Source organism: Bubalus bubalis, chromosome 10 (assembly GCF_019923935.1).
Source record: "Bubalus bubalis isolate 160015118507 breed Murrah chromosome 10, NDDB_SH_1, whole genome shotgun sequence".
Lineage (NCBI taxonomy): Eukaryota > Metazoa > Chordata > Mammalia > Artiodactyla > Bovidae > Bubalus > Bubalus bubalis.
Window position 1 is genome coordinate 16,838,644 of NC_059166.1, and position 23,613 is coordinate 16,862,256.

Here is a 23,613-nt window from a genome sequence, read left to right on the forward strand (position 1 = left end):
AGTGCCTTGATAAAGATGGAAGGCAGCAATTAATGGCAATCTTTTGTTTTCTATGAGAGGTTTCATTTGCCCAGCTTTTCATTATTTCTGAACCATAGGGCAGTTTATTGTATTATAAAAGGACATTTGCATAAAGATCTTTTTTTATTGTTGCCTTGAACTGATGTTAACTGGAGAGGGGGGAAAGACTATAGGACAGAATATAAACCCTTGTCACATTAACAGACATAGGAAGATCGTCTATGAGCTCTGTGAACTGAACATTCATGAGGTCATAATCTGAAGTTGCTTGTATTTCTAATTTTTAAAAAGCATCATTTCTGTGAGAGTTAGAAATGGTTCATTTAGGTAGTATAATTTCAATGGATTATATTTCAGTCATTACGCATCCATCTTTATCCATCACCAAGGTTTATTATAGTCTAATATGCTTTCCTTTGAACCCGTGTTTTTCTTGGGGACTGAAGGCACCGTGTGTATACTGCAACCAGGGCAGTTTACTCCCGGGTTCCTCTCCCTGAGTCATGGGAAGGTCTGGAGTGCTGACAAACACTGTAAACAAGTACATTTGCTGGTTCCCCAAGTACCAGACATCTAGAGACACCGGCATGGCATAAGAATCTCCAGCGAAAGATGAAGACTTTGTCTTTGCTGTTTGTTCTTATTAATGGGACCCTTAAAGCTTTATATCAACAATCCAGGTGAGGGCAACAAAACTACACAACCATCCTCCCATGTCACGCACGTCCAGAAAGCTGAAAATGAAATTAAATAACATTTTTCACATGATTTTCATGAAAGACTAAACTCCTACTACTTTCACCATCAGGCCTCTTGCTCTCACTTTCTTTTCACCTCCTAAAAAGACTGCCAATGTTTACCTGAACTTTGTTCCACCTCAGATATGCAGATGACACCACCCTTATGGCAGAAAGTGAAGAACTAAAGAAATTCTTGATGAAAGTGAAAGACGAGAGTGAAAAAGTTGGTTTAGAACTCAACATTCAGAAAACTAAGATCATGGCATCTGGTCCCATCACTTCATGGGAAATAGAGGGGGAAACAGTGGAAACAGTAATGGACTTTATTTTGCAGGGGCTCCAAAATCACTGCAGATGGTGACTACAGCCATGAAATTAAAAAACGCTTGCTCCTTGGAAGGAAAGTTATGACCAACCTAGACAGCATATTAAAAAGCACAGACATTACTTTGCAAACAAAGGGCCGTCTAGTCAAGGCTATGGTTTTTTCAGTGGTCATGTATGGATGTGAGAGTTGGACTATAAAGAACGCTGAGCACCAAAGAACTGATGCTTTTGAACTGTGGTGTTGGAGAAGACTTTTGAGAGTCCCTTGGACTGCAAGGAGATCCAACCAGTCTATCCTGAAGGAAATCAGTCCTGAATATTCACTGGAAGGACTGATGCTAAAGCTGAAACTCCAATACTTCGGCCACCTGATGCGAAGAGCTGACTCATTTAAAAAGACCCTGATGCTGGGAAAGATTGAAGGCAGGAGGAGAAGGGGACGACAGAGGATGAGATGGTTGGATGGCATCACCGACTCAATGGACATGAGTCTGAGTAAACTCCGGGAGTTGGTGATGGACAGGGAAGCCTGGCGTGCTGCATTCCATGGGTCACATAGAGTCGGACACGACTGAGCGACTGAACTGAATTGTTTCACCTCACTCTTTAACTCAAGTGCCCTCTGGTGTTTTTCTTTATTTTAGCAATTGAAGTCATGGAGTCCTGTTTAAAGATGCTTCCCGGTATTAGTTTCATCACCATATTTCTCTTAATTAGCATCTAGCGCTAAAATTATAAGACTTTGTGCAGAAAAAAAGAAATTAAAAATTAGAATGTCTAGATGCCAGACTCTCCAGCCTAATTTCTTAGTAGGCTAATAGCTTTTTTCAGTGCTTCACTTTCTCCAGTCATGAAATCTAGAGATTTGTAGCTCAGAAACTCACCTTACAGAGCATGTAAGACAAGGCCCTCATCTGAAAAACAAAGAAATCAGGACTCAGAATTTAAGAGACTTGCCAAGGCAATATAATGAGGGTTAGCAACTAGATCTTTTGTCATCCTTATGATGAACAGTTAAAATTTTATAAGTACTTATTGTGAGGTCTATTAAAGGCCTTATTTTATTTGAGCCCCACAGCAATTTTTTTAAGCTCTATTTTCATGCAGACCATTTTTAAAGTCCTTATTGAATTTGTTACAATATTGTTTCTGTTTTATATTTTGAATTTTTGGCCACAAGGCACATAGGATCTTAGCTTTCCAACCAGGGACTAAACTTGCACCCCCTGCATTGGAAGGTAAAGTCTCAATCTCTGGACCGCCAGGGAAGTCCCTCCACAACATTGTTTTAAACTAGGTACTATCAGTATACCTATTTTACAGACAGAGAACTAGAAGTTTGAGAGAGCATGGGGAAATACTCCAGGTCACAAAAATACAGGTTTTAAACCAGGCAGTGTGATTCCAGAAACCAAGCTTGAAGTCACAACTGATCTTTCTGCCTTTATAGAAATTGTCTACATAGACGGGGGCTTCCCTGGTGGCTCAGATGGTAAAGTGCAGGAGACCTGGGCTTCATCCCTGGGTTGGGAAGATCCTCTGGAGAAGGGAATGGCAACCCACTATCACTTTCACTTTCAATCCAACCTGACCTAATCGGAGCACAAACGCCAAGTTTCTGCTGCTCCTGCTGGCAAGCCCAGTTGCGAAGACATTTGGTGCTTCTGCAGGAGTAGTAGCAGAGCTGCTGGGCTCTGGTTACTGGCCTTGCCGTGTTGAGAGCAGGGCTTGTGGCACATGGCATCCATTCATGCAAACCATTGCCTGCATGCCTGCACAGTGTGGTTCTGGAGTTCACAAAATCAGTTGTGACTTCTGATTATGGTGATTTCCTGAGTAGTTTTACAGTCCTAATCTTGGCGGCTTTCAAATTGCAACAGTATTGATATAATAATGGCATCAGCAGTTTTTTAATCCTAGAAGCAACATTTCTGTCTTGGTAGCTTATGCAGCCTTTGGACAATAGAGCAAACACATATTGAAGTCCAGGGCCTGCCAAAGGTAGGGACCCTGGTAAGCTTCCTGCTCTCTGGGTAGAGATGCCGAAGGATTGCACTCTAGGAGTAAAGGTCAACTGCAGGCAAACCAGTCCTCAAACAGACTGCAATCCAGCTTCAAAGCTTCTACATGGCCAAAAATATCTAACTCCTTGATTTACAGCAACCAAGTGCCTCATGCTTTGTAGATAAGACAACAGAAGCAGAAAACATGCAGAAGGTCTAGATCAGTGCTCTGATAGAACTAGAATGCAAACCACAAACGTGAATCATGCATGTAATTTCAAATTTTCTAGTAACCACATTAAAAGGCAAAATGAAACAATTGAAATTATTTTTTTAAATTTTAACTCAGTATATTTTTACTCAAGTTTTTATTTAACCCAAATTGCTATTTCAAACTATTTCAGCATGTAATCAATATAAATATAAAATCAATATAAAATTCATAATGGGATACTGGACATTTTTTGTACCAAGTCTTCAAAATCTGGCATGTACTTCACAGTTACAGCATCCCAAATCAGACTTGCTGTATTTCAAGTGCTCAGGAGCCAAATGCAGCTAGTAACTACCATTTTAGATCTTACTGTTTTAGATTTTAGAACTATCAGGCAGGAATTAAAAATAGCTATACTTAGCATGTTTAAGGAGCTGAAAAAGATGGAAATTCAATGTAGGACTAGAAATTATATACACTTGATATATGGAATAACCTATGACTGTAAAACTGAGTAACTAAAATTAAGAATTCAATACATGTGTCTAATAGCAGGTTATACATGGCTGAAGAGAGAATTAGTAAACTGGAAGGTAAATAAAAAGAAATTATCTGGAATGAGGTATAAAAAGTCCAAAGGGTGAAAAATACAGAAGAAAGAGTAAGAGACATGGCAGACACAATGAAGTTTACCCCACATTTCACTGGAATCCCAAAGGAAGAGGTAAAAGAAAACAAGGAAGAAGTCATATCTGAAGAGATGATGGCTCAGAATTGTTTAAAACTAATTAGAAGTCTGGTGTCAATTTGATTGTTTTTCCATTACAGATAGCCTATATTTTATCAATAGTCACTTTTTTCTCCTTTAAGATCTTGAAGATATTTTGCAATTTCACTACAATACATCTAGTAATTCATTTATTTTTGTGTATCTTTCTTGGGATTTGTTGTTTCCAGAAATTGAGAGTTAATGTCTTTCATAAAAATCTGGGAAATTCCTAGCTCTTTGAAAATTTCCTCTCTCTCATTTTTTTCCTTTCTCCCCTTGAAAGTCCTGTTAGATGTAGTTTGGGCCCTCTTATTGTATAGCTTTCTCTTATACCTCTCTCTCAGTTTCAGAATGAAACTCTCTGCTGAATTTGGATTAATTTCTTCAGATCAATCATCTAGTTCACATAGATTCTCTATGCTGCTTTGTCTAAAATGCTGGTTCACCAATGCGGTGAGTTTTAAATTCAGCAAACATTTTCACTGCTAGAAGTCTATTTTGACAATGTCTCATTATTTGCAATTATTTTTGTTCTTTCCTATATGCCTTTATGATTTACATATATATATATACATATATATATTATGCAAAAGTAGGAAGTCAAGAAACACCTGGAGTAACAGGCAAATTTGGCCTTGGGATACACAATGAAGCAGGGCAAAGACTAATAGAGTTTTGCCAAGAAAATGCACTGGTCATAGCACACACCCTCTTCCAACAACACAAGAGAAGACTCTACACATGGACATCACCAGATGGTCAACATTGAAATCACACTGATTATATTCTTTGCAGCCAAAGATGGAGAAGCTCTATACAGTCAACAAAAACAAGACCAGGAGCTGACTATGGCTCAGATCATGAACTCCTTATAGCCAAATTCAGACTTAAATATTTCTATATATTTCAAAATGATCACCGTAAGTCAGTAAGTTGAGCTACCTTCTGCCACCATGCAAAGATGTTAAACTCTACTATGTTCCCCACATTGTACTTTTCCTGCCCTTGACTCATTTATTTTGTAACATTTATTTTGTGGGTCTGCTCCTCTTAATCTCCATCCCCTACTTCTAACACCCTCCACCCACTCTGACAACCACTTGTTTGTTCTTTATATCTATGACTCTGTTCATTTGTTTTGTTTTTTAGATTCCACATGCAAAGGCATACAATATTTGTCTTTCTCTGTCTGACTTATTCCACTTAGCTTCCCTGATAGCTCAGTTGGTAAAGAATCCACATGCAATGCAGGAGACCCCGGTTCGAGTTCTGGGTTGGGAAGATTCACTGGAGAAGGGATAGGCTACCCACTCCAGTATTCTTGTACTACCCTGATGGCTCAGCTGGTAAAGAATCCACCTGCAATGCGGGAGACCTGAGTTCAATCCCTGGGTTGGGAAGATCCACTGCAGAAGGGAAAGGCTACACACTCCAGTATTCTGGCCTGGAGAATTCCATAGACTGTATGGTTCATGGGGTTGCAAAGAGTCAGACACAACTGAATGACTTTCACTTTCACTTTCTAGGTCCATCCATGTTGTCACCAATTGCTGTGGCTTCTTTTTAGGGGGTGGGGGCCCACACCATGCAGCATGTAGAACTTCCCTTGCTAGGGATCGAACCCATGCCCCTGCATTGGAAGCACAGAGTCTTAACCCCTGGACCACCAAGGAAGTCCATATTTCTTAAAGTCTATAATCAACATAAGTGTTTCCAGTGACTAAAAGTGAGTGGGCAGTTCATTAAAATATCTATCATACTTGTAATAAGTATAGTATTATATGGACTAATTTTATGAAGTTCATAAATTATAAACATCATAGTAAGTGGAAGTGACTTCTAGTTCTGGCATTCACTTGGTCTAAAAAATCAAGGGCTTCACTGAGAAAAATCATTAGTTTTTTCAGTTATGCAAACTTGAAAATAGTACTCCTTGGAAATATGATTCTCCACAGAATTTACAGGTTGGTATGATGATTCAAGACTGAAGTAATACCGTTCATCTGCTCTTACTTCCATAGCCTGGGAACGTGTCTTATAATTTTGCCAAATGCCTACATGTTTCTAATATACTCCCAAAGATAAAGGACTTTAAGCTGTTTTATTCAAAAGGAAGGCACTCTATAAACTATTTCTCAATAACTTTCTATAAATTATATCTCAATTATAACTGTTTGTAAATTATGTCTCAGTAACTGATTTACATTAAAGACGGAAAGAGAGAAGACTAATAATAGTGGAACAAAAGAAAAACAGTGAAATTGTCCCACCTATGAGCACATCTATTGATCTGTTGTTTGAAAACGTTTTTTAAACCTTCCCCCACCTCCACTAGGACTAAATGACTGCCTGTGTGTGCACGCATGCTAAGTTGCTTCAGTTGTGTCCGACTCTCTGCGACCCCACAAACCGCAGCCCGCCAGGCTCCTCTGTCCATGGAATTCTCAAGGCAAGAATACTGGAGTGGGCTGCCATTTCCTTCTCCAGAGGATCTTCCCAAGCCAGGAATGGAACCCAGGTCTCCTGCATTGGCAGGCGGATTGTTTTTACCATTGAGCCACATGGGAAGCCCCTAGGAGCTCTATCGCCAAAGTCTTACAGGAAAAGAGTTTTGGGCCTACAGTTTTATATCCAGACAGTTTCATTTAAATGGGATGGGTGTGTGTATTAGTTTTCTATTTCTGCCATAACACACGACAGACTCAACTGCTCAAATCAAATCCACTATTTTCACACACTTCTTGCCTGCAGGACAGAAGTCCGAGGTGACTCCCTGAGTTTCGCTGCTCTGGTTCTCCCCAGCCTGAAATCAAAGTGTGGACCAGCTGGGCCCCTGGCCTGGGGCCCTGAGAGGAATCAGCTTCGCACCCCACCTCCCCACCTCACTAGATCACTAACAGAAGCCATTTCCTTAGAGTTTCTGGACTGGGAAGCCATTAAGACCCAGGACTAGGAGGGGGTGCCCCAGAAGTTTCTTGCTGGAGGTTCCTCACCCCTGACTCATTTCTCCCTGCAGGCTCTTCCTCCTTGTAAATTCTCCTGGGGCTGGTTGACATCCCCCGTTCAAGGCAAGGCCAGATAAAATTTAAAAACTGGCAAAAAAAAAAGTACAGTATGGAGGAGAGGTAACCACAGAGAAGAGGGCATGGCAGGAAATGCTGCTGCCCACAGGCCACCCCTCCCCCTCAGAAAGCGGGAGCCCCTGAGTTGGGCAGGGCAGGATAAGGCAGTTCCTCCCTGTGGTTCTCTGGAGAACCGTGAGAAGACCTGAAATGCTTTAAAAAGCAAGTGAGCAAGTGAATGCACGCACACGCACAGACACACACACAAACACACCTCTCCCCCTCAGTTGATAAATTCATGACACCTCTGCTTTTACCCTTGAACTTGCCAGAGGAAAACTACAAAGTGAGTTAGCGCTCACTTCCCCCAAACACTGGCATGTTACCCTTTTGCCTGAGGACAAACCCCAGTGAAGCCCTCAGTTCCTGAAGTAGGAGGAACGGAAGTACAGTTTCCCAAAGTGGGGCTTGGGCCCTGAGGGTGAGGATGGGCACCCCACTTCTACCCTCTGGTCCCAGATCCGTATAGTCACCTGCTGGGGACACAAACATCACAGTGGCACTTGATTGAGGCGGGACTCTGCAAACTTTTCCCTGCAGGCCGTTTGGAATCAGTCTCTGTCTCAGGGACCCACCCCCACCTTTGTAGAGCAAAAGCAGCTGAAGACAACAGGCAAATCAATGTGGGGGATAGGAGTGCCACTGTCCTAGCTTACCATCCTCAGATTTAGGGTATATGGGGTCCCAGAAATGGGTGCCCCACCCCTAGTGAACCTGCTGGGGGGCTCCTCAGCCTGTCTTTGAAGAGCCCTGGCTGTGGTTTTGGGGCACAGTGGATTGCTAGGAGTGTGGGTGTGCTATGGAGTGCCTTCCTGGTCTAAGGGGCCACGAGAGATGATTTGTGAAGCTGAAGGTGTGAGGAGAGGGTGTATCTGATGACCACTGAGCCCACCTGACCTAATGAGTACTGGGTTGAGGAGCGCAGATCACAACGGGCACTCCTGGGTTGCCAGGTCCCTTGATATCCTATGGTATCCAGCTTTGGATTCTGTGCTCCTCGCCCCCTCTGTGATCCCACTTCCTCAGGAGCGGCCTCCACATGCTTTCCATCTCCCTGCAACTTCCTCTTCCGCCTCAAGCCAGCAAAGGGCACCCTTTTGACTGGTGATGGGGAGGGCTGGACAGGGACAGTCCTTGCTCTGCCAAGCGCAGCCCTACAGAGGGACGCACTTGCTGTCACAGGGATCAGGAAGGGATGCCTGTGGGTCCTTTCCTCCCAACCCCAACCATCACCTGCATTTCTCTGTCACAGACTCTCACTCTCTTTGCCATGACTTCACCACCAATCTTGAGCCCAGACTAGGACAACCACAGGGTGTGGTCCAGGCCAGGTCAGTGAGACTTTCATTTACTATCCTTGTTTAGTGAGAAGGTTAAATTCTTTGGTCCTCTGGGACATGAAGGTGAAAGGCCAGGGAAGACAGACAGAGGCTCCAAAAAACCTGGGGAAGAACTAAAAACAAAGCCAGCTTGACATGAAGCTGGAAACTGTCACAACCAATGGGAAGTAGGAAGGCCCAGGGCAGAGGCAGAAGAATCACTGTAGGGTTACAGAACTATGTGTTTGCATACAGACTGGAAGTTGGTCCCACCTAAGAGGCCCAGCAGCCAGGGCAGGGACAGAGAGGATAGAGCAGGACCAGGAGACTGGAAGAAAAGCAGAGGAGTGATGGGGCATTGAGACAGGTTGTCTAGACCAGACACAGACCTCCCCTGCTGGGGGTAGGACTTCCCACCCTGCAGGGAGGGTGATGTGTCAGGGCAAAGCAATGGATGCTCCAGCAGATTCTGGCAGTTTGGCTTCCAAGGACAGAAAGAAGACTTTTTGACTCAGAGAACAGAAACTGAACAGTGGTTCATCTTGGAGGCAGACATTGGACAATCAGAGAGCTGTGACTGAGTTCCTCATGAAAATCCCAAATGGAGACTGTAAGGGCTGGCATGAGCAAGTTTTCGTGCACTGGGATAAATTGCCAAAGACAATAGGTAATTGAGATGCTCAGGATGGAGTGGTAGTTCTCTTGAAATGAAATAGACCTATCCCATTGTGCGTGTGTGTGTGTGTGTGTGTGTGTGTGTGTGTGTTCGGGAAAACGGTCCATGTGCCATGACTTGGTCCTGGGAGGACAATTGCCCTGGGGATACTCTGTCATCCTTCCTTTCTCTTCCCACCTCCTGACATCTCTTCCTCACATCACAGGCATTTGGACTATTCACTAATTGAAATGATTCAACTATGGAATCATTTTGATTCCAGAGATTTACTTCTTATTGTTCCCTCTTTCCAGAATCTTTTGTTTTTCATCTCACTTGTTCTATTTCTGGAATACCTTCATACCACCTGACATGCCAGCTTCTGGAAACACTCTCTACTACCTTCCTCATGAGTCACCTCATTTTCCATCACAGCAGGAGTGACTGGATATACAACCTATGCTTCCCATATTAGGTGTTTGAGCTGCATGGGCCCAATCCTAAGACCTGAGCCCTTTCCTCACCAAACAATAGGAGTCACAGCCCTCCTACTCTACACATTCATCAACTGATGGGCAAGGCATCTACTGACAATAAATTCTACTGTGCTGCAGCTGTGGGGAGGCAGAAGAACCTGTACCAGGACACAGGATCTGTCTCTGCCCTGGGGCAGGGCCATGGGACAGCAGGTTTTGTAAATTACCAATTATAAAGAAAAGGCACTACTTTTCCAGTATTCTTGGGCTTCCCCTGTGGCTCAGCTAGTAAAGAATCCACCTGCAATGTAGGAGACCTGGGTTCAATCCCTGGATTGGGAACATCACCTGGAGAAGGGAAAGGCTACCCACTCCAGTATTCTGGCCTGGAGAATTCCATGGACTGTATAATCCATGGGGTCGCAAAGAGTAGGACACGACTGAGCGACTTTCACTTTCACATCACTGATTCACTCAAGTCTCTATTCAGGAGGGGGCCTGGATGGTTTTGGGACAAGAGACACAGGGGGGCTTGGAGAAGGACAGGACGCAGGCTTGGGTGAGGCACCAGCTTGGTGGGTTCAGGTGATCAATGTGTCAGGGGAAGACTCATGCATAGGCCTGGGGGACAAGGGCCTGGGTTTAATCCCTGGAAAGAGGCAACATGGGGGGCCTGGTAGCCTCAGTGGAGGAGGCTGGTGAAGAAGCAAATGACTGGGAGAGCAGGAGAAAGACAGAAGGACAGCATTAAAGTCCTGGTCAGGACAGCCAGGTGGGGGAAGACGAGCCTCTCCTGACACCTGGACAGCCCTGGCCAACCCTACCCCGTGCATGCTCCTGCACCCAGACACATTGCAGACCCCAGATGGGAGTGAAATCAACTGGGAGGTGATTTTAATGGGTGTCTGCAACAGAACATACTTCCAAGAACCACATTGTTCTTGCTACTTCCTTAAAATTCTGCTTGCACCTATAAATAGGAAACCCAGCCTCACTCAGTGACAAGACATGAAATGGGGCACTGCCCTTGCTGAGGACTCTGCATGCCCCTCCTCGTTCAGGGCTCAGTCACCCCTGAAGCCAGCAAAGGCCAGGACCCCCATGATAACAGAGATGGAGCCCTCTGTCACAGATGTTAATGTCACTGGCAGTCTCCTGGAGTGAAAAATAATGTCCAAAGACAAGGACCCACTTTCTAAGGATTAAGAGGGCTTGTCAGTCCCAACAGGAGATAAGCTCACTCTTCATCACCAGATAGATAGCCCCAAGATGTGAATTCAGAGATGTTGAAATCTTGGTTGGAAGCAGCACAAAAGACTGAATGAATGAGACAAATGTGAGGGGGGAAAATCCTCCACAAAGTTTCTATTATGGGAACCTCTGACCAAAACCACGGGCCCTGGCCAGGCTTGATACTGATCACTTGCATGAATTATCTACAACCGGAAGTCCTGGTGAGGAATGCAGAACTTACAAGATACCATCAACCAGAAGAATTGGGGGAAGGTCCAAAGGGGAGAGGATACGACAGTACATATGTCCTACCAGCTTGCTGGAATCCAACCTGGAATCCATTTTGGCTGAGAGATGCCTGCACCTCCAGAAAGAATCCTAAGACCAAATATGGATCAAGCAAGGTGACCAGCCAGAGACAATTTCCAGAGGCCTGGAAATTAACCCCATCATCATAAAATCCGAGACCATGAGCCACATGGCAGAGCAGTTCTCCTGGGTTCCCTTACGCTGTTTCTCTCCACCTGGGCAACCCTTCCCAATGAAGTCTGTTGCTTTGTCAGTGCCTGGGTCTCCTTGGACAATTCATTTCCGAATGTTAGACAAGAGCCCACTCTTGTTCCTGGGAAGGGCTCCGCCTTCCTGCAACAAAGGGCAACTCTGGTGGGATTTCTTCAATACAATTGACCACTCGGGTACTCAGGGACCAGCTCGTCTGCTGACCAACCAGACCCAGTGGTAGAAACAGGGACTCTTTTGTCCCTGTTCTCCTCCTGATGCAGACAACTGGCTAGTGCCCCAACTGGGTAAGAAACAAGAGACTTTATTGACCTTTTCCCCTTTCTTCTTTTCAGTCCCTCCTTTTGTACTTTTTTTTCTGTCCTGGTCCCGAATGCAGGAGTCTAGTTGAAGGGCCTCAGCCTGAACTGAGGGTTGGAGCCTGATGACCTCCAGTGAGCAGAGAACTCGAATTCTGGTCTGCTGTCTGGTTTCTGGAGGGCTGAGTTCCAGTCCTCCCTGCCTGGAAGCCCAGGGGAAAGTCCTGCAATGCCTGGTGGCAGGTGATGTCCACAAGGCCCCCTATAGTCCCCCCTCCTTCCCCTTTTCTTTCAACCTGGCCTCCTTTCCTCCCTTTGCAACATTTCAAGACCCGAGGTATTTCAGTTTACTCTGTTAGTACTTGGAGCTGAAGTTCTGGGTCTCTGTAGGAGGTTTTCTGAGAAACTGCAGCCTTTCATTTAAAGGGGCAACCAATTAGGGTGGCTGGGCGTAAGTGTATAGTTTGTGTTCTGTGTTATGATATGTGATGGCCATTCTGCCTTCTGAAATTAGAAATTCTGGTTCTGTTGCACTGTGGAGGTATCTTGAGTGAATGCTGCTAAGCTAAGTCACTTCAGTCGTGTCCGACTCTGTGCAACTGCATAGACAGTAGCCCACTAGGCTCCACCATCCCTGGGATTCTCCAGGCAAGAACACTTGTGTGGGTTGCCATTTCCTTCTCCAATGCATGAAAGTGAAAAGTGAAAGTGAAGTTGCTCAGTCGTGTCCGACTCTTCGCAACCCCATGGACTGCAGCCGACCAGGCTTCCCCATCCAAGGGATTTTCCAGGCAAGCATACTGGAGTGGGGTGCCATTGCCTTCTCCATGAGTGAATGCTCAGTTCAGTTGCTCAGTCGTGTCCAACTCTTTGTGACCCCATGAATTGCAGCACGCCAGGCCTCCCTGTCCATCACTAACTCCCAGAGTTCACTCAGACTCACGTCCATCGAGTCGGTGATGCCATCCAGCCATCTCATCCTCTGTCGTCCCCTTCTCCTCCTGCCCCCAATCCCTCCCAGTGTCAGAGTATTTTCCAATGAGTCAACTCTTCACATGAGGTGGCCAAAGTACTGGAGTTTCAGCTTTAGCATCATTCCTTCCAAAGAACACCCAGGGCTGATCTCCTTCAGAATGGACTGGTTGGATCTCCTTGCAGTCCAAGTGACTCTCAAGAGTCTTCTTCAACACCACACTTCAAAAGCATCAATTCTTTGGTGCTCAGCTTTCTTCATAGTCCAACTCTCACATCCATACATGACTACTGGAAAAACCATAGCCTTGACTAGACAGACCTTTGTTGGCAAAGTAATGTCTCTGCTTTTCAATATGTTATCTAGGTTGGTCATAATTTTCCTTCCAAGGAGTAAGCATCTTTTAATTTCATAGCTGCAATCACCATCTGCAGTGATTTTGAAGCCCCCAAAAATAAAGTCTGACACTGTTTCCACTGTTTCTCCATCTATTTGCCATGAAGTGATGGGACCAGATGCCATGATCTTCGTTTTCTGAATGTTGAGCTTTAAGCCAACTTTTTCACTCTCCTCTTTCACTTTCATCAAGAGGCTTTTTAGTTCCTCTTCACTGTCTGCCATAAGGGTGGTGTCATCTGCATATCTGAGGTTATTGTTATTTCTTCCAGCAATCTTGATTCCAGCTTGTGCTTCTTCCAGCCCAGTGTTTCTGGTGATGTACTCTGCAGATAAGTTAAATAAGCAGGGTGACAATATACAGCCTTGACGGACTCCTTTTCCTATTTGGAACCAGTCTGTTGTTCCATGTCCAGTTCTAACTGTTGCTTCTTGACCTGCATACAGGTTTCTCAAGAGGCAGGTCAGGTGATCTGGTATTCCTATCTCTTGAAGAATTTTCCACAGTTGATTGTGATCCACACAGTCAAAGGCTTTGGCATAGTCGATAAAGCAGAAATAGATGTTTTTCTGAAACTTTCTTGCTTTTAGGATGATGCAGCGGATGTTGGCAATTTGATCTCTGGTTCCTCTGCCTTTTCTAAAACCAGCTTGAACATCTGGAAGTTCACAGTTAACATATTGCTGAAGCCTAGCTTGGAGAATTTTGAGCATTACTTTACTAGCGTGTGAGATGAGTGCAATTGTGCAGTAGCTTGAGCATTCTTTGGCATTGCCTTTCTTTGGGATTGGAATGAAAACTGACCTTTTCCAGTCCTGTGGCCACTGCTGAGTTTTCCAAATTTGCTGGCATAGTGAGTGCAGCACTTTCACAGCATCATCTTTCAGGGTTTGAAATAGCTCAACTGGAATTCCATCACCTCCACTAGCTTTGTTCATAGTGATGCCTTCTAAGGCCCACTTGACTTCACATTTCAGGATGTCTGGCTTTAGGTGAGTGATTACACCATCGTGATTATCTTGGTCATGACGATCTTTTTTGTACAGTTCTTCTGTGTATTCTTGCCACCTCCTTTTAATATCTTCTGCTTCTGTTAGGTCCATACCGTTTCTGTCCTTTATAGAGCCCATCTTTGCATGAAATGTTCCCTTGGTATCTCTCATTTTCTTGAAGAGATCTCTAGTCTTTCCCATTTTGTTGTTTTCCTCTATTTCTTTGCATTGATCGCTGAGGAAGGCTTTCTTATCTCTTCTTGCTATTCTTTGGAACTCTGCATTCACATGCTTATATCTTTCCTTTTCTCCTTTGCTTTTCGCTTCTCTTCTTTTCACAGCTATTTGTAAGGCTTCCCCATGCTATCTGACTGCAAAGATTCTAGCTATGAGCCCATGATTCTAGAGGGAAGGGATGGGACACAGCAACTGGCAATCAGGAGCCAGTCGGTCTTTCAGGACAAGCCTGGCCAAGTTGGTTCCGCCCAGCCCAGCGGGCGGGACCCAGAGGTGTGCGGCTGGAAAGGAGCAGGCACAAAGAAACCAGCCAGAGCCAGCTAGGTCTCAGATAATCCCCACTTCCAACCGGCAACCTAGCATTCCTGTGGAATTGGGATGAGGTGACAATGGCCTGGATCGGGGGTTTCAAGCCTGGTCTTTGCTTTCTGCTTCTACTTCTGTTTTACCCGTTCAGCGCGACGCCAGGCGGTGAGTTCAGGGATGAACCTTCTCGGCTGTGGGTGGAGGGGGTGGAGGGAATGACTTAACCCGGGAAGGGGATGGAGGTATACAAGGGGGTTAGGGAAACTTTGTCCTGTGTGACCCCCGCCCTCCTCTGTCCCTTCCCCTGGCCCCTTTGCTCCTGGGGTGGGGGGCTTTCCCGGGCTGGTTACCCACCCTCTGGGCCAGAAAAGAGGTGACTTTGGTGAAATAGTGGCTGGTGCCGGGAATTTCGGAGGTGAAGTTGGTAGAAAAGGTGGCGAGAAAGCAGCAGGAAATGCTGCCCTCAAGACCCCGGCCTGCCCTTGAGAAGTGGGAGCCCTGGAGCCAGGGGTTTGGGGACAGGTAGCCGTCCCCGGGAGAAGAGACCCAGGTAACTCCTCGAAAAGCACGCCCTCCCCCGACCCCATCTGCTCAGACAAACCCTTCAGATCGGTACCGCTCTCTGTCCTTGTAAGACCAGAGCTCTTTACAGGTAATAAATTTCACCTGCAGAACGGACGGGGCTGCAGACAAGGCAGGGCCGAGCTTGAGAGCGCGGAAGTGGCGGCCTCGGCTGGCTGCCACGTGCTAGGACGAGATGAGCTGGGCGGCGGCCGAAGCTCGGGTCTGTGAAGGGCTCGCGGCGGCGGTGGCGACGGCCCGCGGCCCAGCTTCTCCTGGGCGGCGGAGGCGCGGTCCCGAGCGGGACGGATCTGCTCGGCCTTCTCCCGGGGCCGCGCATCCTGCGGGCTGCCGCTGCAGCCGGTGCTGCTCCTGGTGGCTCTTCAGCGCTCGAGCCAGCCCCGCGACGCCCGGCACCCCGCCCCCCCACCTCCCAGCGCCCTGCCACCAGCAGCCGGGGTCGGGGGAGGTGGTGGGGGGAAGGGGCAGGGGGAGGGAGGTCAGCGCGACCCTCTACCTGAGCGACAACCGGGTGTGTTGGCTCTTCGGTCTTGATGCATAACTTCATTGTGTGAGAAATGACCTTATTTCGGTACAGAATCTGCCTGCGATGCAGGAGGCCCAGGTTTGATTCCTGAGTTGGGAAGATCCCCTGGAGAAGGGAATGGCAACCTACTCCAGTCTTCTTGCCTGGAGAATCCCATAGACAGAGGAGCCTGGAGGGCTACAGTCAGTCCATGGGGTCACAGAGTCAGACAGGACTGAGCGATTAACACTAATCCTTTAACCTGTTAATACCCAGCGAGAAAAATTCCCTGCCCTTCACTTGGCTTACAGAGTCAGAGTTTGAACATAAAGCAGATTTCCAAGTAAACAATTTCGTGAGAATTCCCTCTTCATCGTTTCTACTTGGGGGCAGTTGCCACGCATTGTGTCTGTGTTTCGGATTGAGTTTTCCTGTTCTGGCAAAGTAGATTCTGAGGTTATAAGAATCTTTTAATCTTCCAATGCAGTTCCACTTGACAGTAGTCTTCAAAAAGCTTTACAGTCTTAACATTGAAATGACGAAAAATGTGCCACAAAAAATTTGAAGTAAAAACTTCAGTTTGTACAGAATCACTAGCAGAACTATTTATGATCCTGTTCCACTAGTTCCCAACACGTCCCAAGACATGTTGCAGATGACTCAGCATCTGAGAGGCGACACACCCAACAGTGCAGCTCCCATCTCCAGTTATTTTACCCTTGGGAGAGAGGAGTGGGAGTTGAAAAGTGTCACTCTTTGAAGACAAAAGCTAAGGTGAAGGATATTGAGATATCCAGGGAGATCAGTTTTTATCAGTTTAGTCACTCAGTCATGTCTGACTCTTTGCGACCCCATGAACTGCAGCACGCCAAGCCTCCCTGTCCATCACCAACTCCCAGAGTCCACACAAACCCATATCCATTGAGTCAGTGATGCCATCCAACCATCTCATCCTCTGTCGTCCCCTTCTCCTCCTGCCTTCAAGCTTTCCCAGCATCGGGGTCTTTTCAAATGAGTCAGCTCTTCGAGTCAGGTGGCCAAAGGATTAGAGTTTCAGCTTCAACATCAGTCCTTCCAATGAACACCCAGGACTGATCTCCTTTAGGATGGACTGGTTGGATCTCCTTGCAATCCAAGGGATTCTCAAGAGTCTTCTCCAATACCACAGTTGAAAAGCATCAATTCTTCGGCGCTCAGCTTTCTTTATAGTCCAGCTCTCAGATCCATACATGACCACTGGAAAAATCATAGCCGTGACTACATGGACCTTTGTTGACAAAGTAATGTCTCTGCTCTTTAATATGCTGTCTAGGCTGGCCATAACTTTCCTTCCAAGGAGTAAGCGTCTTTTAATTTCATAGCTGCAATCACCATCTGCAGTGATTTTGGAGCCCCCCAAAATAAAAAGTCAGACACTGTTTCCACTGTTTCTCCATCTATTTGCCATGAAGTGATGGGACCAGATGCCATGATCTTCGTTTTCTGAATGTTGAGCTTTAAGCCAACTTTTTCACTCTCCTCTTTCACTTTCATCAAGAGGCTTTTTAGTTCCTCTTCACTGTCTGCCATAAGGGTGGTGTCATCTGCATATCTGAGGTTATTGATATTTCTTCCAGCAATCTTGATTCCAGCTTGTGCTTCCAACAGCTCAGTGTTTCTGATGATGTACTCTGCAGATAAGTTAAATAAGCAGGGTGACAATATACAGCCTTGACGGACTCCTTTTCCTATTTGGAACCAGTCTGTTGTTCCATGTCCAGTTCTAACTGTTGCTTCCTGACCTGCATACAGGTTTCTCAAGAGGCAGGTCAGGTGATCTGGTATTCCTATCTCTTGAAGAATTTTCCACAGTTGATTGTGATCCACACAGTCAAAGGCTTTGGCATAGTCGATAAAGCAGAAATAGATGTTTTTCTGAAACTTTCTTGCTTTTAGGATGATGCAGTGGATGTTGGCAATTTGATCTCTGGTTCCTCTGCCTTTTCTAAAACCAGCTTGAACATCTGGAAGTTCACGGTTCACATATTGCTGAAGCCTGGCTTGGAGAATTTTGAGCATTACTTTACTTTTACTAACTACAAAGTTTGTCCATTCATGTTAGAAATCCAGGCGATGTGAAATGAGCATGGTGTGGATCTGTGGACCCAGGGACAAGCACTGCTAGCAGGCACAGCTATCCACTGACTGCCTGGAGCCCCGAGCCTCACTTCAGAAACAGGGAGGCCATGATGATACTGCGGTCCCTGTGCATAATGCTAGTAACATGCTAGGTCCAACATGAATTTGGGAGTAGTTTCTGCTTCTTCAGGTTCACTTACCTGAGTCCATGGTCATGTGGCTCATTGGGAAAGAAGGAAAGGACTTCCATGCTTACTGTGGTGATGAAAGGGCACTCCTCACTGGAACGTGGCTTCCTTCTCCAGGGATGCGTTCTGAAAAGGGGCTCTGTTCTAAAAATGAAATGCTCCTCAGAAGCAGCCCCCACATGCTCTCCATCTCTGGCAGGACACTGGGTTCGATTCTGAAAGTCCTCTTCCATCTAGGCTTTTCCTGCAGAGCTGTCTGGCATGTAATCCAGCAAGGCTGTGTGTTGGTTGACCCTGGGTACTGACTGGTGGGCAAGGGGCCATATCCAGGATGTGAAGTTTCTGCCCAGCAGGGGACCTCTCCCTCTCCACAAGGAAGGGAGGGGCACTGGCTCTATGGAGTGTCAGGGATGGAGCAGGAGGCCAGCCCTGCTCCTTTACTCTGCTCTCACGTAACTGAGGGGAGGAGGCCTATGGGCCTTTTTCTGCCAACCCTGCCCTCATCTGCCTTTTGCCTTCACAGATGCTCACTCTCTTTGCTATAACTTTACCGTCGATTCTCAGCCCAGACCTGGACAACCATGGTGTGTGGTTCAAGGCCAGGTGGACAGAAAGGTTTTTCTCTCCTATGACAGTGGTCGTGCTAAGATCCAATTCACAAGTCCATTGGGGGAGGAGGTGAAAATGACAAAGGCCTGGGAAACACAGACTGAAACACTCAGAGACATCGGGGATTTGCTCAGGGAGCAACTGCCTGATGTTACGTTGGAGAAACGCACGGTCACAGGTGAGTTAGAAAGTCCAAGTGCAGAAGGAGCAGAATGGGGGCTTAAACTCATTCATTGTTTTCAGGTAAAAAATAAAATGGAGGATATTAGTCTTTCCCTAGTAGTCCAGTGGAAGGAGAGGGCCTTGGAGGAGAGAACAGGGCCAGATTAGCTGGGCTCAGGGGAGGTGGACCCAGGTGGGGCAAAGAATCTGTCAAACCCAGAGGCTGAGCACTTTGCCACCGCAGGGGCAGACCCTCTCACCCTGCAGGGCAGGATGACATGTCAGTGTGAAGATGATGGACACATCGGTGGATCCTGGCAGTTCGGCTTCAGTGGACAAATGTGCCTCCTCTTTGATTCAGAGAATGGACACTGGACAGAGGTTCATTCTGGAGGGAGGCAGATGAGAGAGAAGTGGGAGAAGGACAGAGCTGTGACCAACTTCTTCAAGAAGGTCTCCATGGGAGACTGTCGGGTCTGGCTTCAGGATTTCTTGGTGTGCTGGGAGGAAATGTTGAAGACCACGGGTAAGTGAGACTAGAAGAAAGAAGTGGTAGTCCACTCAAAGGGACATGGACCCACCCCTCTGTGTGTGTGTGTGTGTGTGTGTGTGTGAAAGTGATCTATTCAAGGTGAGTAGTTCCTGGGAGAACAATGGCCCTGGGAACGCTCTGTGATCCTCTTTCCTCTTCTGCCTCCTGACATCTCCCTCATAGCACAGGCCTTTGAACCATTGTACATGGATTCTTGCTGACCCCTAACATGAGGACACCACTCTGATTCTAGAGATTTCCTTCTTACTGACCCTCTCTCTACAAACTCTTTAAAAATATCGGCTATTCTAGTTCTGGAAATCTGTCGATACCGCCTCAAACATCAGCTCCTGAGAGGACTTAATCTGTTCCCATCCTCGTGTCGCCTCATCTGATGTCACACAGGACTGAGGGGCTGCGTGGGGACCCTTGCTCGCCCATCCACTGTCTGAGCTCTGTGGAGATGGGGCGCCTCCCTTCCTCCATCTCACCTCAGGACCTGTCACAGGGGCTGCCATATGGTTGGTTCAAATGACTGCATAACACAGAGACAGACTTGTGAACAGAGCAGGAGAAGGGCAGGGTGGATAAACTGAGATGGTAGCAGTGACATATATACATACTATGATGTGGAAAATAGCTAACCAGTGGGAAGCTGCTATATAACACAGGGAGCCCAGCCTGGCGCTATGTGATGACCTAGAGGGGTGGGATGGGAGCGGGAAAGAAGGTTCAGGATGGAGGGGATATATGCATCTAATTATGGCTGATTTGCATGGTCCTACAACAGAAACCAACAGAGCATTGTAAAGAAATTATGCACTAATGACTCCATAGTAGGGTACCTGGGTCTGGGGGGCTGAGAAGACATCTTCTTAGTTTAGGGGTCAGGACAAGGGCTTCACTCTCACTTTCCTTACAGCATCACCAAATGAAGCTCCCCTCAGAGTCAACTCCTTGGCCACAGCCATCAGGCACATCACCTGGATCCTCCCGTGCTCCTCACCAGTTTCATCATAACTGTCTTCCTGGGCTGAGTCCTTTCCAGGAGCAGGTACTGAGGGCAGAATTCAGAGGGAAGGCAGGGGCACAGGGCCTGGTGTGAGGCTGGGGGAGGTGAATCCCAGCCAACCCCTGCCCCTCACTGAACCTCCTCATCCTGGAAATGAGCAGGGGGATAAGACCCCATATCACCTGAGAGCAAGAACTGCAGACCCAACTCCAAAGGCCTGTTCTCACAGGAAGTGGCCTGGGTCAAGCAGGCAAGGCTGGAGCCCCACAGCAGAGACTGTGGGAAGGGCTGAGGCCAGGCCTGTGCTCTTGGAGCAGCAGCAGTTGTGACTCAGTGTGGCCTGCACATCACCAGCCTCCTGGGGACCCAGAGCCTCCATCACTGAGCGGCCCTGCCTTGAGCAGAGGTGACAGGATGGGTGAGCCTGAGCTGGGGTGGAGGTGCCCAGCTGGGGGCACCAGGAAGAGATGGGGGGCAGGGACCCTGGTCCTGAGAGCTGTGTGTGCTGGCTCTGAGGCTGGAGGGGAGCGAAGGAAGGAGGTTTCCCTGCAACCCCTCAAGGCTGTCAGGAAGCAAGGCCCCTCCTCCCCGGACCTGCCTCATGAGGGAGGATCAGGACAGGAGTAAAGGGAGCAAATGGATTCTTCACTTGCTTCAGGCCTGAGCCTAAGCAGGTGATCTGTGTGTCAGGGAAAGGTTCTCATGCACAGACCTGGGGGACAGGGGCCTGGGTTTAATTCCTGGGAAGAGGCAACACGGGGGACCTGGTAGCCTCAGTGGAGGAGGCTGGTGAAGAGGTAAGTGACTGGGAGAGCAGGAGAGAGACAGAAGGACAGCCTTAGAGTCCTGGTCAGGACAGCCAGGTGGGGGAAGACGGGGCTCTCTGGACAGGCTTGGCCACCCCAACCCGTGCATGCTCCTGGCACCTAGACACAGTGCAGACCCCAGATGAGAGTGGAATCAACCAGCAGGTGATTTTAATGGGTGTCAGCAACAGAACATACTTCCAAAAACAGTGGTCATGATGAAATTATCTGATCGCTTTGTGTTTCTTTCTTAAACTTCTGCACGTGTAGTTTCCACATATGTCGATAGGAATCCCAGCCTCACTGAATGAGAAGACATAAATGGGGCACTGCCTGTGCTGAGGTCTCAGCATACTCCTAGTTCAGAGCTCAGTTACCCCTGAAGTCAGCAAAGGCCAGCAGCCCCATGATAACAAAGAGATGGAGCCCTCTGTCACAGGCTTTGACCTCTCTAGGTCATTAACAATCTCTTTGGATGGAAATAATGACCAAAGACAAGGACCTATTTACCTATTTACCAAGAATTAGGAGGCCTTGTCAGTCTCTGGCTTCACTCTTCATCACCAGAGAGCCCTGAGATGAGAATTCTGAGATATTAAAACACTGGTTGGAGGTTGTGCAAAAGAAAACGAATGAGACAAACGCCAAGGGAAAAAAAAGTCTTTCATAGTGGTTACGAGTGTCATTTGGAGAACAAAAAACCTTAAGACGTCTCCAGGTGGCCGACAGTGGCAGCTCTGGATCCCAGTCTCCCTGCCAAACTTGGAAAGAGACACTCCAAGCTGAGTCCTCAAACTTTTTCTGAAGAGCAGTTACATTGGTCCACAAAATGTCTTGGGCTCCCCTGGAACAGAAACAACTAGAGAACGTACTGTTGGTGGCACTGCAGGTAATGGCTGTCTTCTATCCCTTTCATGTTGTTGTTCAGTCACATCTGACTCCTGCGACCCCACAGAATGCAGGATACTAGGCGCCTCTGTATTTCACTATCTCCCAGAGTTTGGTCAAACTCTGTTCACTGAGTTGGTGATGCTATCTAACCATCACACCCTGTGCCGCTCTCTTCTTCTTTTGCCTTCAATCTTTCCCAACATCAGGGTCTTTTCAATGAGTCAGCTGTTCGCATCAGGTAGCCAAAGTATTGAAAGGTTGTTGTTGAATCACGCGAATACACCGGGATTCTTGGCCCCCGGAGGAGAAGAATTCAATCCGGGGCCAGAGATGAGGCTTGATTGCTCAGAGCTTTTGTGTAATAAAGTTTTATTAAAGTATAAAGAGAAAGCTTCTGACATAGGCATCAGAAGGGGGCAGAAAGAGTACCCGCTTGCTAGTGTTAACAATGAAGTTATATAAGCCAAAGAATGTCTGGAGGTTGCAAAGACCTCATCAGACCCACTCCCATAATTTACATCTTAAGGTAGCACTGTCCTCAGGCAAGATACATCCTTGTAAAGACCAGGTCTACTCCCATAATTAACATTTTAAGATAACAAAAGGTTGAATCCAAAGACTGTCCTTAGGCAGGATACATTATTGTTATATAATCCTAAGGAATGTAGAGAAAGACAAAAAAGTTTGTCCTTTCTTCCTCCTTGAGAATTCCAGACCCCTCTCTCCTTGGGGACCCCTAGACTCCCTATCAACTTGCCTGGGAACTGACTCTCTCAGTATTGGAGTTTCAGCTTCAGCATCAGTCCTTCCAATGACTCTTCAGGACAGATTTCTTTTAGAACTGAATGGTTTGATCTCTTTGCAGTCCAAGGGACTCTCAGGAGTCTTTTCAGCACTGAAGTTCAAAACCATCAATTCTTCGGCCCTCAGCCTCCTTTATGGTCCAACTTTCACATGCATACATGACTACTGGAAAAATCATTGCTTTGACTAGACAGACATTTGTTGGCAAAGTGATGTCTCTGCTTTTCATATGCTGTCTCGGTTTCTCTTCACTTTCCTTCCCAGGAGCAAGTATCTTTTAATTTCATGGATGAACTCACTATCCACAGGGATTTTGGAACTGAAAATGACTCAGTTTCAGAATGACTAAAACTAAGAATGGAGAGGAGGAAAGCTGAGGTATCAGAAGAACCATGTGGTGAAAAAAAGGAAGAGGGGCAGGAGACAGGTTTGGAATGATTGGAAACTGCAGGAATGGGCAGCTGTTGGGGCATGGATGATGTGAGGAGTAGTATGACCAGAAAAGGAGGCCCCATGCCCACTTCCCCATTTTGCTGCAGGAACTGGAAAATCTCTTTTCCTCTCATTCCTTCTCATCCAAGCAGGGTCTCAGTCCGCTGAGTTGGGTCGTCTCCAGGCTCCAGGTGATATGTGTTGGACCACTGTTCCAAGGTTGGTCTTGGTTTCCTGGTGCTGCTCCTCTCTGGTTCTGCACGGCCCCCCGAGGCTGTGAGTTCAGGGTGAACCCAGGAGAGGAGTGGGGGTGTCCTGGGCGTCCTGGAAACTTTTCCCAGTGGGGTGCCACCCTCCCTCCTCTTAAACC

General features: G+C 46.8%; 1 protein-coding gene across 1 annotated transcript; it reads left to right on the forward strand.

Moving 5' to 3' along the window:
• Positions 1-14,411: 14,411 nt before the first annotated feature.
• On the forward strand, positions 14,412-22,114 carry LOC123327821 (UL16-binding protein 1-like). Its single transcript, XM_045161914.1, has 3 exons — positions 14,412-14,767; positions 19,128-19,292; positions 20,221-22,114. The coding sequence occupies exons 1-3, from the start codon at positions 14,686-14,688 to the stop codon at positions 20,316-20,318; spliced, it is 345 nt and encodes a 114-aa protein (XP_045017849.1). The 5' UTR covers positions 14,412-14,685; the 3' UTR covers positions 20,319-22,114.
• Positions 22,115-23,613: the final 1,499 nt, after the last annotated feature.